General features: G+C 49.5%; 1 protein-coding gene across 1 annotated transcript in view; it reads left to right on the top strand.

Annotated features, from left to right (window-relative positions):
- Positions 1-1,641: 1,641 nt before the first annotated feature.
- The window catches only part of RYR3 (ryanodine receptor 3), a 529,492-nt gene continuing 518,644 nt past the window's right edge, over positions 1,642-12,489 (top strand). Inside the window, exon 1 of the mRNA XM_040492205.1 lies at positions 1,642-1,823. Within this exon, the coding sequence (XP_040348139.1) occupies positions 1,773-1,823 (51 nt within the window). The 5' untranslated portion in view covers positions 1,642-1,772. The remainder of the gene's footprint in view (positions 1,824-12,489) is intronic.

Below are 12,489 nucleotides of genomic sequence, written 5' to 3'. Positions count from 1 at the left end.
AAGAGGAGAGCACTGCAGTCTAGGAGGAAGAAGACAAACTGGAATGCTCATACATTAACGATAACATGGTTATCTGAAAACCATGCCACAGGTAATGGTGAGGGGGAAGAGGGTGCAGCCAGAAGAAGGGAAGTGGGTGGTAGGTTACAGAAGGGACCATGACATGTGCCCTCCCGTAGGTGGAGGGCTACAGTGTGCCGAGGGTTTGAATGATTCTGGGCAGGCCTCAGGAAAGGTGTGAGGGCCAAGATGGAGCTCTAGAAGGAAGCAGTTTGGGTACAATTTAAGAAAAACATGATTTTTCTTAGCACTTCTTGTTTTTTTTTTTTTTTGAAGATGTTAAACAAATCTCTACACCCGACATGGGACTCGAACTCAGAACCCCAACGTTAAGAGTCTCATGATCCACGGACTGAGCCAGTCAGGTGTCCCACCATTTCTGATGTCCAGTAGGAAATGTGGGACTGGAGCTCAGAAAAGGTCTTTTAGGCAGAACCAAAAGAGAGGTCATCCGCGAGGCAGCTATGAAATCCGTTAGGGTCTCTAGTGTCCTCTGCTTCCGTCAGCCCATAATTGTCACCCATACATCTTCTGGTTACTCTTCATCCTAGGTCTGGATCTCTTCCTGGAGCCCCTTCTCTTGAATACTTCCCTTACCCTGGAGCTTCCTGGCCAGCAGACAGAAGGTGGCACCCTGTACCCTCAGCTTTTGCCAGGATCAATCCTACAGCCCCCAACCCTGGAAAACCACCCAAGGCTGCGTGGCATGTCAGCAGCCCAAGGACCTGGAAGAGGCGTATACTCCTCTATCCCTTTTAGAGTCCACAAGACTGCACCCTAAAGTGTACATGAGGGCTTGGCAAAGAGGAAGGGTTCTGATGCCACCTGACCTCTGAATTTCGAATGGAATGGGGAGCCCCAGAAGCTTCCTGAGGTACAGGGAGCCCTTAATCTGTCGAGCAATAATAGGGGGGTAGTAAAATGTACTCATTAGATTTGAAGAGGAGAAGGGGCTCTCTCAAGGTGAGGAAAGGGCTATCCAAGGAGTTGCAAACTTTGTTATGAATGGACAGCCACCCTCCATCCTCACTGCACCGTCTCTCTCCCTGCCTCTCTTTCGATTGTAGGCACACCTCTCTCTGCCGTCCTCGGTTGGGGGTCCGAACAACACACTGGGGTTGGAGCAACGCATTCGTGTCCCAAACACAGACACACACGCACACACGCGCACGCACACACACGCGAGGGCAAAGTGGGCATAGCGAGAGGGCTCTGACGCCCAGTCTCAGCATGCTGGAGCTAAGCAACTGGCCTTTGTTTGTGAATCGGAGCAGGGTAGGGGGCACCCTCTCGTCGCTGCGGAGCGCGCGCCTTCGCTGGGCGCGCGGCGCGGTGCGGCGGTGTGCGGGGGAGGCCCCACCGCACCCCACCCCCCGGGTCCCGGCGCCGCCCCCGCCCGCTCCGCACGCTGGGCGCTGCGCTCTCCGCCCGGCCCGCGGCCGCCGCGCACTTGGCTGGGGTGAGAGGCGAAGAGGGGTAGGCGGGCTGCTTGGTTGGCGTTGGCGCTCTGCAGTGCAGTGGAGTGTTAGCCCAGCTCCCTATATGGTCGGGGATTAGCTCGGCGCTGCTGAGGCTGAGCCAGGAGCGGGAGGAGGAGGAGGAAGAGGAGGAGGAGGAGGAGAAAGAGCGCAGCAGCAGCCAGCGCACGCCGAGCGGCTGCTGGGGGAAGCAGAGGCGCCGGAGGCTGGGGCACCGCCGACGCCTCGGGAGCCATGGCCGAAGGGGGAGAAGGAGGCGAGGACGAGATCCAGTTCCTGAGGACTGTGAGTCTCCGCGGCGGGGGCGAGCTGGCGGGCAGGTGGGGAGGAGCGCGGAGCGGGGCGAGGAGGGGCTGCGCTGCGCCGGGTGCCCTATGCCGGGTGCAGGTGCCCGGCGCGTTCTCCGCACCCGCTGGCTGCAGAGGCGGACCAGCCACCCACCCGCGGGGCCGGCAGCGTTAGTGTGGGAAGGGGCACCTTCTCCTGCCTGCCCCTACTTCCCCTACCGCCACCCCCACCCCAGACCTCCACCTCCACCTCTACTGCTGTCCAGGCAACTTGCTACTTGATCCGAAACCTTTCATGCCCAAACTTCCAGCCAGGGTTTGCTCGTGGTTGCCCTAACCTGGAGAATCAGAAGTGGAAGATCTCGCCCCAGAGTCGGTCCGCTCTTCCCCCCACCCCCGCAACACTCCGCCCCAGCCCCCTGCCTCTTCCGAGGTGCCCCCACGCACCCGGGAACCGCCGGAAAGATTCAGCGGGGTAGGGGCGAGCGTGGGGAGCCGAGTGCGAGAAGCAGGCTCAGGCGCTCGGTCCCACTCCTGGTATCACTCGGAAGGGAATTCACCCAGCGCTACCCCTGGCACGTTAAGCCCCGAACCGGCAGCTGCTGCTGGAGCGTTACTTGACTGCCCAGAGTGTAGGAGCCGCGGCTTCTGCTGCCTGCTCTCCCGAGCCCCGCAGGACGGGGAAACCCCGGTCTGTGGCTCCGCGTCACTCAGGTCCCCTTCCTGGCACCGGAGGGCGCTGCTCCGCCCCAGATTTTAGGGGAAGTGGCTGGGGGGCGGGGATCTATTGTAGCCACATCAACCTTGCCCCTTAGGAGTTAACTGAAAGGCTTTCAAGGCGGACTACAGCTGGGAGGTGTGGGGGGCATTGAGGTGCGTCCCAGCTCCGATTTCAGCCAGGTGACCTTGAGCAAGTCGCATAATCCGCCCTTCCTTGCCTCAGTTTCCTCTTGTGTAAAATGGAGAAAATATAACCAGCGTTTCAGGGTGATAAGGATTAAATGAGATACCAAATGTCATAATGTTTTGCAAACTGTAAATTGCTCCATAAGTGTTAGATCATTTTAAATGCGCTGTCTAGCTCTCAGGAATTACAATGAAATTCTTTCTTTCCCTCTCCCTCTCTCCTTCTCTTTAAGTGCCCCGCGTCTGACCTGGTGTCTGAAGATCACAGCTTAGGTCTTGTCCCTCTTTTGGACCATTCCCTCCCCTTTTCCAAAGCCCTTGACTTTCTCTTCCAAACATGGTTCCTCTATCAGGGCTGGGAGTCTCATTTGGGAGACTTAAAGGGACCCACCTCCCTACTAACGCTACCTTCTGATATTACAGAATGAGCCGTTTCTTCATCCTGGATCCAGACCCCCTCCTCATCTCTCACACTGCATTCAAGAGCTCAAGACGGCTTCACATTTGGCCGCTTCTCACAGCCCTTTTGTTGTAAAGCTGCCCGTTCCTTCCAAAACCCTGTGGAATCCCCAAGCTTTCCTTCTAACAGGTGTCCTTGATGTTAGCTGGGTGATACCTCCTGTACTCCGTGTATTGTGTCCTCCTCAATCAGTTGTTTCTTCTGCTTGCTATTAATGATCTTGTAGACGTTGCTGACTGAAGAAATCCCCTTCTGACAGATTGGGTCAGTGTGGAATAGAGGGCTGAGAGGGTCGAGGTGAAATCCTGGTGGTTTTCTTGAGATCTCCACCCTCTGTGTTTCTCGTGGCTTCTGTGGTCACCTTCCCTGACATTTCTTCTCCATCAGGCGGTGTAAGTGGGATTTTTTTTTGGTATGCCTATAACCAAGACTTACTGTAGAGCAATGGTTCTTAAATTGTGTATGTCGTGGGTGTCCTGCCCCAGAGATGAGAGCAGTTGGGCTCTTTTTAATGCCTATTCGTGGCCTCCTGCAGGGTTCAAGGACCCAGGTTAAGAACCTCTATTGCAGATGCACTGCATGTCAGTTATGGCTTCCAGGGAGAGCTGGAAGTAACCATGGGAGTGAGTGACTTCACATGTGGCATTATTATTCCTCCTACTAATCGCCTGGAGTGTTTTTTAGGCGTGTTCTTCAGTGACCCTGTGAACATCTTCATCTGTGGTTTATTGGGGGGGGTGGGGGGAAATAGGCGATGAAACTGAGATACAGGAAATCAGGTAACTTGGCCATGGTTGCCCAGAGAGTTACTAATGCTCGTCATTACATAACGTTCACTTAAATCCCCACCAGAGCCTGGTGTTGAGCACTACTCCAGAGGCTGTGGTCTTCAGAATGTACTGCCACTGGAACTCCTGCTTTCTGACCTGTGACACTCTTCTCTATATATCCATGAATTAGACACAGTTATTTCTGCAAAACTGATCACCGTCAGTTTTAATTCGCACAGAATTTTGACTGCCTTTAGGGGAGTCAGGAATCCCAGGGCTGAGCTAGAAGTGGGATTTTCTCACCTTTGAACATGCCTGGGTTTGAACTCCCCCACCTACCTTTACCTTAGAGTTTGCTGTGTTTCCCAAAACAATATCTTTTAAAGCATTTTGGCCACTTGTCAGTCATGTAATACCTCCTGACCTTCATGTTGTCCTGGACCAGAACGTGGTTGATATTTGATGATGGAGAAGAATCCTATGTTTGCAACCAAGAACTTGAGGATTGCCATTCCAGACAGCAGAGGCTTTTAAACCTACTTTAAAAAAATAGACCATGGGGCGCCTGGGTGGCTCAGTCAGTTAAGCGTCCGACTTCAGCTCAGGTCATGATCTCACAGTTCATTAGTTTGAGCCCCACCTCGGCTCTCTGCTGTCTGCAAAGAGCCCACTTTGGATCCTCTGTACCCTTCTCTCTGCTTCTCCCCCATTGGTTCTCTCTCTCTTTCTCTCTAAATAAATAAACTTTAAAAAAATAGACCAGGGGCGCCTGGGTGGCGCAGTCGGTTGAGCGTCCGACTTCAGCCAGGTCACGATCTCACGATCTCATGGTCCGTGAGTTCGAGCCCCGCGTCAGGCTCTGGGCTGATGGCTTGGAGCCTGGAGCCTGTTTCCGATTCTGTGTCTCCCTCTCTCTCTGCCCCTCCCCCGTTCATGCTCTGTCTCTGTCTGTCCCATAAATAAATAAAAACGTTGAAAAAAAAATTAAAAAAAAAAAATAGACCAAAGAATAGCACTGTATTGAGGGTCTGTCAAGTTGTTGGTGGTTATGGTATCTTGTTTATTATGATAGTGACAAAAATAAAAGCAGCCGGAGCTATCAGTAACATGAAATGGGCCAGGATCACTGCAGTGGTCACAATAGGTGTGTGTACTGGGGCTTTGGACACTTGCTAGGAGGTGGTGTTCACGTTCGCTGCATCCTCTGGTACATCTGAAGCCCATTCTCTCCGAGGTAGGGACAGTCCCTACACAAGGGGTTTGGAAGTGCAAGCACATCACGTAAACTAAATGCTCTTGCACCCCAAACCTTAACCTGGCTGTGTAAAACTACATATCCTCTCTGGCCTTCTAAAATCATTGGCAGTCATTCAAGTCAATGAAAGAGAGAGAGTCAGCCAGACCGATAGCCGAAGAATTTTCTTTAAGGCTAAAAATTTCCCTGCCGCTGCTGCTGGCAGTGGCATCATCCTGCCTTCCGACTGCTCTTGCTGACGTCGCCGGTGTCACTGACGTGGCTCCGAAGCTGCTCAGAAGGAGATAAACCTGCCAGCCACTCATCTGAAAGCAAGAAGTTACAGTTAGAGAGGAGTGACAATTGCCGTATCTCCAGACGGTTGGAGCGGCTGGCTCTATACCAGGCTCAGAGAGTGCCAGGGAGTAGCTGTTCTCTGCTCCCCCACCTCCCTTTGGCTACGGTTTCCATTGAAAAAGAAAGAAAGAAAGACCTCCGCACCTCAGCTTGTTGTTTTAAAAACCCCACAGCCTTCTCCTTGCTGGCCCCCTTCGCCACCACAGAGTTAACTGAAACAGAACTCAAAGTGAGGGAGACAAGTGTTTCCATGAGTTTCAATTAAAGATTGGTCATAGATGCCTCATTTAGCCCTCCTTGTAGAAAGTTGTCCTCTGTCTAAATTTGCAGCTCTCGAGGGACAGGAGAAGGCATTTGTGCTGAAGATCAAGACAGCTCATGTGGTCTGGGCTCCTCCCTACGGGGTGACTAGGACAGATCCCTGAATTTGAGCTGTGGCACCAAGTGTGAGCCCAAGTCCCTCCACAGCACCTTGTCCCAGGTTGGGAGGACTGTGAACCTGCGCTTGGTGGTTTATAGCTTCTGGCTTGTTTCTCCCCTCGGTAGAGTCCATTCCCGGGGCCACTGCGTGATGCCACTGTCTTGCTTTTGGGAGCTTTCTCTCGAGGAGGGAGGTAGACATGCATGACTTCTTCCTTCCAGCACAGCCTCTCAGGGTGACAGTGAGTAGTAATGGAGGGAGCGTTAGAATGCAGACCCAGATACCCAGGCCTATGCTGTTTGTGAGCAGAGCTGGGCTCTCCTGCTGAGTTGGGTTTGATGTTTAAAATGACAGAATTCCGACTATCCTCACAGTCTGGGCCTTCTTGTGTCACTTCCCACATTCCCAGTCTCTTTCCCCTTGGCTCTGGAGAGCTGATCTTATTAAGGAGCTGTAGCGGAATGGCTGGACACCTGGTGTCACCTCCTTTCCAGGGAAATGCCCCAGGGCCGGGGGTGGTGTGTATGAAAAGGAAGCAAGGTCCTTCCCTCAAAGAAATGAACTTGCATCAGAAAGGCTGCATCCTCACCAAGGGGTGGCTCCCACCCACCCACGAGGTACTGATTGCCCACAGCCAGGGGTTGTCCTGAGGGATCTGAAGCTGCTGAACTCCAGGGTCACGAGGTGATGGTGACTGTGAACTTGGAAATACTTGGAATGTGTTGCAGCCTGTGCAAGAGGAGTGAGACCAAGAACAGGTGTGCAGTTGAAGGTGTGACTAAAGGAAGAAAGGTGTTTCTGACGTCTGTGCGTATTTTATCTTATGCTGATATGATTGGTAACAGGATAAAGACCCTTCAGTGCAATACGTTTTTCAAACAATTCATTCCTTTCCCATTATTAGAGGAAAAACAAATATATTTGTCCCGTTCCTTAGGACTGATCTGAGGGGAAAAAAGTGTTGAAAAAAGGATGGGAGGAGTTTATCTGGAGATTAAAATACTATGATAATTATTTTCGAAGGGTTTGTATCAAAGTAGATCTTATTATGTCTGTCTGTATTTATTTGTCTCTTTTGCTTGTTTTGTGATCATTTGTTTCCACTCCTTCCTGGGAAGGATTTTTTAATGTCCTAATTCAGTTTTTCCTTTACCTTACTACTTAAAGAGTTTTGAGTTCAGAAGCCACATTTTCTAATGGCTTGGGATCCTTTTGAACGATTCTTACCAATATCACTGTATAGGCAGAAGAGGTCCTGTGTCTTCAGAAAGCAGTACTTTAGCTCATTTCCCACCCTTCCACAGCCTTGTAAACCCTTCTCGATTATAGCTCGGTCTTTAAGCTACCCTTGATACAAGATTTATCCAGTAGGAGTGAAATGTAATAAAACATGAAAAAAACTGAGCATAGAAGCAGGAATTCTTAATTCCAGACAAAGCTCACTGTGACCTTGAGTGAGTCATTTAAGGAAACAGGTTTCATTTCCACCACTGTATGGAGATAGAATCTGGTTTCATGGCTTCACAGAAGTGGAATGAAAGGCGTTGGTAATCCTAGCAATACCCCAAATGAGAGACAAGGGTGTGTTTTGTAGGACATCATCATCGTGTGTCTGTTGCATAGGACATCAGCCCTACTTGTGACCAGATCTTGTTGAAAAAGCAACTTATTTTCTCTTTCTCTATGATGCCCCCTTGCCACAGGTCTCACCCTCTTCTCAGAGTTGTTACACTGTCTCCAGTGTTGGCTCAGCCCCAGTGTTGGGAAATTACCCCACTAAAGCAAACACCAACTTACCTCAAGTTATTTGACTAAAAGGCTTGATTGAGAAGGCAAGTCTTCAAGAGCCTTCAAAAGGCCAGGCAGGCCCCCAGGATTGCGGCCACCAGACAGAACACTCAGAGTTATTTTTTGCCCTCTCAGAAAATTACCAAAGCTACGATTTCCCACAGGACCACCTTTTATTATTGAATTCCATTTCTCTTCCTTTCAAAGCTACCTTCCTCCTTCTCCCCTCCCTTCTTCCTTTCCCCCAGAGCGTTGGGACCAGCTTTTCTATGAAGCCAGCCCTGCTTTTCCTCTGGATTGTGCTGCTTCAGTCACGTCTGTTTGGGGACTCAGGGCCGTTGGAAAGTTCCTTTTGGCCGCACCTGGATGAAGCAGATGCTTTTGTGGTGGGAGCCCAGCCAATGCTGAGGCTGCCGGGTACCACTTCTCCCCAGGGAGCCACGTCCAGTCTTTGGGGCTCTGGTGTCCTCTCAGCCATCTTCTTGTTCGGAAGCCGATGGGGTATTTTAGGGACAAAGACATTTCTAGCCACTGCAGTTTCCTTTGCTTCCGTGAGTTTTGCCATCATAGCACCTCTTCAGTTCAGAGACAGGGAGGAAAAAGTGCTGGCACCTTGGTCCTGACCCTGCTCCTGGGAGGAGCCCTGTGAGGTGCCAAGATGATTTTTCCCCCTCTTTATGTCATTTCTGATTCCCGATTGTTAGAAAACAAAGTTCAGATCGGCTCTGAGCCTGATGATGCAGTATTCGAAAATAAAAGCTGTGCCTCCTCTCCTCACATGCACCTCTCCCTCTCTCTAGCCCGGAGCACATTGCTGACACTACAGGAATACACCGGGCTGTTGTCCTTTTCAGCGGGTCGCAGCCCTGCAGGTAGGAGGCACTGAGACACAAGGCTTCCCCCTTTTTTCTTTCACCTTCTACCTCTTTAGGCAGTGGGCTCCTTCTTGATCTCCGGTCTCCCAGCCCCCACAGGGGCTTGTCTACTTGAGGAGGTCTTCTTTTTGTTGGATTCCATGCCCAAGAAGAAGGAAAGCAAGCATTGTATCTTCAAGTCAGATTACAGAGAGATTCAGAAATTTCGCTCAACATGAGCCATCTCCTCTGGGGTGACAGCTGCTTGCTGCTGCTTACTTGAGGAGTGCAGAGAAGTCAGGAGAGAGCTCTGGAGACAGAGCGGCTGCTGCCTGTGCAGAATCTCGCAGGCCATCAACAGTTTTTCTACGGAGTTCCGTTTATGTGTGGTTTTATGCTGCAGGAACCAACCAGCGTGATGAGCAAGGCAGCGCAGTTTTAGAGGAAGCACGAGACTGAAAATCTGGGTTGGTGTCAATGTGGACATGACCCACGTACAGAAGGCTTGCTTTCTTAGTCTGTCTTTGGAATGAGGCATTCACTCAAGAAATGCCCTCTATCAAAATACTGAAATGCAAAATTGTGAGCTCAGCGGGTACCATTAATGATTAGCATCATTAACAGCCAAGCAGAGCCAGTTCCTGAAGGAATGGGAATTGGATCAGTGAAAGATGAGAGCATCTGGGAACATTACTGAGAGGGACAAGCCTGAGTGAACATGCATTGGGTCTTGGGAAGCCCTGAGTAGGCGGAGGAAGCATTAGGGCACAGGAGTCTGGACTCTGGGGCTGCTGGCACAGAAATGCTCCTCTTTATCCACTTAATGGCTTCTGATCAGAGGAGAGGAAGCTTTGAGTTACAGGAGACAAAGTGGCCAACCTTAGGCTAGGCATTGGAGAGAGCACTACTTGCAACCAGGACTGGTGTACGAAATACTTTGTTTTTCATAGTTCAGAATCAGAGGCAATGGTTAGAATAAGAAAGTCTGAGATTTTTATGAGGTGACTCTGCATCAAAGTGAGAGCTAAGGTGCCACCCTCCTGAAGTAGAAAAGCGTTCAAGGGACAAAAGTCCGTTATCCATGATCGTGTTTGTTGATAGGTTGCTCATCATTATCCCAAGCAAATGCCGCAGAGTTCCTGAAACCAACTTAGACCAGTTCCTACTGCAAAAAAGGGAGGATGCCAAGGAGAGCTGCCTGTCTCCCAGTAAGAGCAAATAGAAAAGGCTCTTCCTGGAAGGTCCATGCTTCTCAACAGACCAGTGGCAGGGCCTGGCATTTCGTCTCTGATAATTTCACAGTTGAGTTCTCTAATGGGCTTGAGCAGAGAGAGCTAGTCAATGGGACTACGGGAAGAAATGGAAAGTTCTCCATCCCTGGCACATAAATGTGCACGCTGTAAGAAGTATCGATTGGGGGGGCGCCTGGGTGGCGCAGTCGGTTAAGCATCCGACTTCAGCCAGGTCACGATCTCGCGGTCCGTGAGTTCGAGCCCCGCGTCAGGCTCTGGGCTGATGGCTCAGAGCCTGGAGCCTGTTTCCAATTCTGTGTCTCCCTCTCTCTCTGCCCCTCCCCCGTTCATGCTCTGTCTCTCTCTGTCCCCAAAATAAATAAACGTTGAAAAAAAAAATCAAAAAAAAAAAAAAAAAGAAGTATCGATTGGGACAGCTGTACTCTCTGCTGTGTACCAGATCCAGACTTTAAATAATGCTAGAACAATGCAGGGGATCCAGTGGGCCACAACTGCACATTGAACCAAGAGCTGAATCCCGAAGGTCAAGTCAAAATAGAGCAGCTACTCCTGGAGGAGTGTGAGCCCCTTGTGAGCCCTTGCATCTGTCTGTGAACATCATTGTCTGTCATTCAGGACACGTGGCTGTTGTTCTGAACTATAGCAGTGATCCTCAAGTCGACCTCTCTTCTGTCTAGGCTGGCCAGAAAAGGGGAGTCCAAGAATAAACCATAGCAGTATCTTGAACGAATCTCATTTCTTTGCAAGAGGGATTTTAAGATGAAAAACATAACAGAGTACACCGCAGTCCAGTGGGTAAACTCAGAGCTAAAGCATTTGCTCTGTTTGGTGGCATTTCTGTCACCAGATGCTGTAGGATTGTCTGCCCTTCCCTGGGTTTTAGTTCATCCATTTATCAAGGCATGGTGATAATGATTATATCTCAGGGATGCCTTGAAACTAGGATTGAAGGGACTCTGGGTCTCCTCTAGGAAAATGAGGTATGTATATATGGAGGGAGTGGCTTGGAATGAAAGTTGCCTTGTTGCCCAATTACCTTAAAAGGTTTCTATCAACCTAAAGTGGGAGCCATAGACTATACACTCCAGGAATACAAGGGCTTTAAATTCAGTCTGTTCTGAATCCCCAGGTATCTTAACATCACAGGGCTCACAATCTTAAACACTTTGGGGGCCAGGCAGGTAACTAAATTTGTGAATCAGTCTTTATTTGCAAAGAGAGGTGGGCCTGATGTACACATTCAGGCAAAAAATTCTTGAACACTTCCAGCCAAGCAAAATACCCCTGCAGCAGGATTGTGAGCTGCTCGCCAGCTTGCAGGCGTGGATGAACCCTCACATTTTAAGTGCATAAGCTGCCCAGGATGCATGAATATTTTTATGAGTAGGATCAGGCTCACAATACACATCAAGGTCCTTGGATGAGAATGTCAACATAAAAGACAGTGTATCATTTATCACAGTGCATAAAAGACAGATGGGCAGGAAGATAAATTAATAGGCTTAATAAATGATAGACTTGATCATCAAAATGAATTCAGATTGTGCTAGCCTTTAAAAACCCTTTAAAATGATCACATGGATATAGATATCATGAAATTTGAAGTAAGCAGGGTATCCCCTCGACATTTATTGACCAGCTACTCACTGGCCCTGACCACGTTGCTGGCCTTTACATAGATGAATAAGAAAGATACCTTAACGTTTATTGTCTCCATTGCTGGAGGTCACGAGGGGGCTCAGTCTTGTTTTGAGGTAGCAAGGGTATCAGTCATTTCAGATGAATGTATAACAATTAATTTAAGTTTTCTGTAACTCCATGGTACTAAAGTAACTCTTACTAAAATGTGTGACCTTGGGGAGTTTCGTAACTTCTGTGCCTGTTTCCTCATGTGTTAAATGTGAGTGATAATAGTGTCTGTCCCAGACGGTTGTTGTGGGGATTAAATGTGTTAATCTGTGTTAGGTGCCTGGAAGAGTGCCCAGCATCTATTAAGCCCTCAACAAATATTAGCTACTAATACTGTCCCAACAAACAGCATCAGCATTGACATTAGGCACACTAGCTATTCCAAATGTCATTGCATGTTCATTTTATTAAAAAAATTTGTTTTAACGTTTATTCATTTTTGAGAGACAGAGACAGAGCGCAGGTGGGGGAGGGGCAGAGAGAGAGGGAGACACAGAATCCGAAGCAGGCTCCAGGCTCTGAGCTGTCAGCACAGAGCCCGATGTGGGGCTCGAACTCACGAACTGCGAGATCATGACCTGAGCCGAAGTCGGACGCTCAACCGACTGAGCCACTCAGTCTCCCATTGCACGTTCATCTTAGAGTTGAAAAGTACAAAAGGACAATGCCCTGTGATCATTCTGTGGTCTTGATTCCTGGCATCCTGCTTACCTATAATATGATCAGGCCTTGTGACTAGCAGTGAACCTGGAATGGACATGGCCTCAGGAGCACAGATGGATGGGTCATTTCTTAAGTGCCCACTTTGCAAAGCCTCTTGTTACAAGTGAATGGGCAACATGATTTTTGGAGACTCCTAAACACAGACAACTCGTCCTTGGTTTGGGGAGATTTTTTTCTTCAACATATGTTTTATTTATTTATTTTATTTT

The sequence above is a fragment of the Herpailurus yagouaroundi genome, unplaced genomic scaffold (assembly GCF_014898765.1).
Source record: "Herpailurus yagouaroundi ecotype Mexico unplaced genomic scaffold, PumYag 184, whole genome shotgun sequence".
NCBI classification, from domain to species: Eukaryota; Metazoa; Chordata; class Mammalia; order Carnivora; family Felidae; genus Herpailurus; species Herpailurus yagouaroundi.
This window is presented reverse-complemented; position numbering and strand designations above follow the sequence as displayed.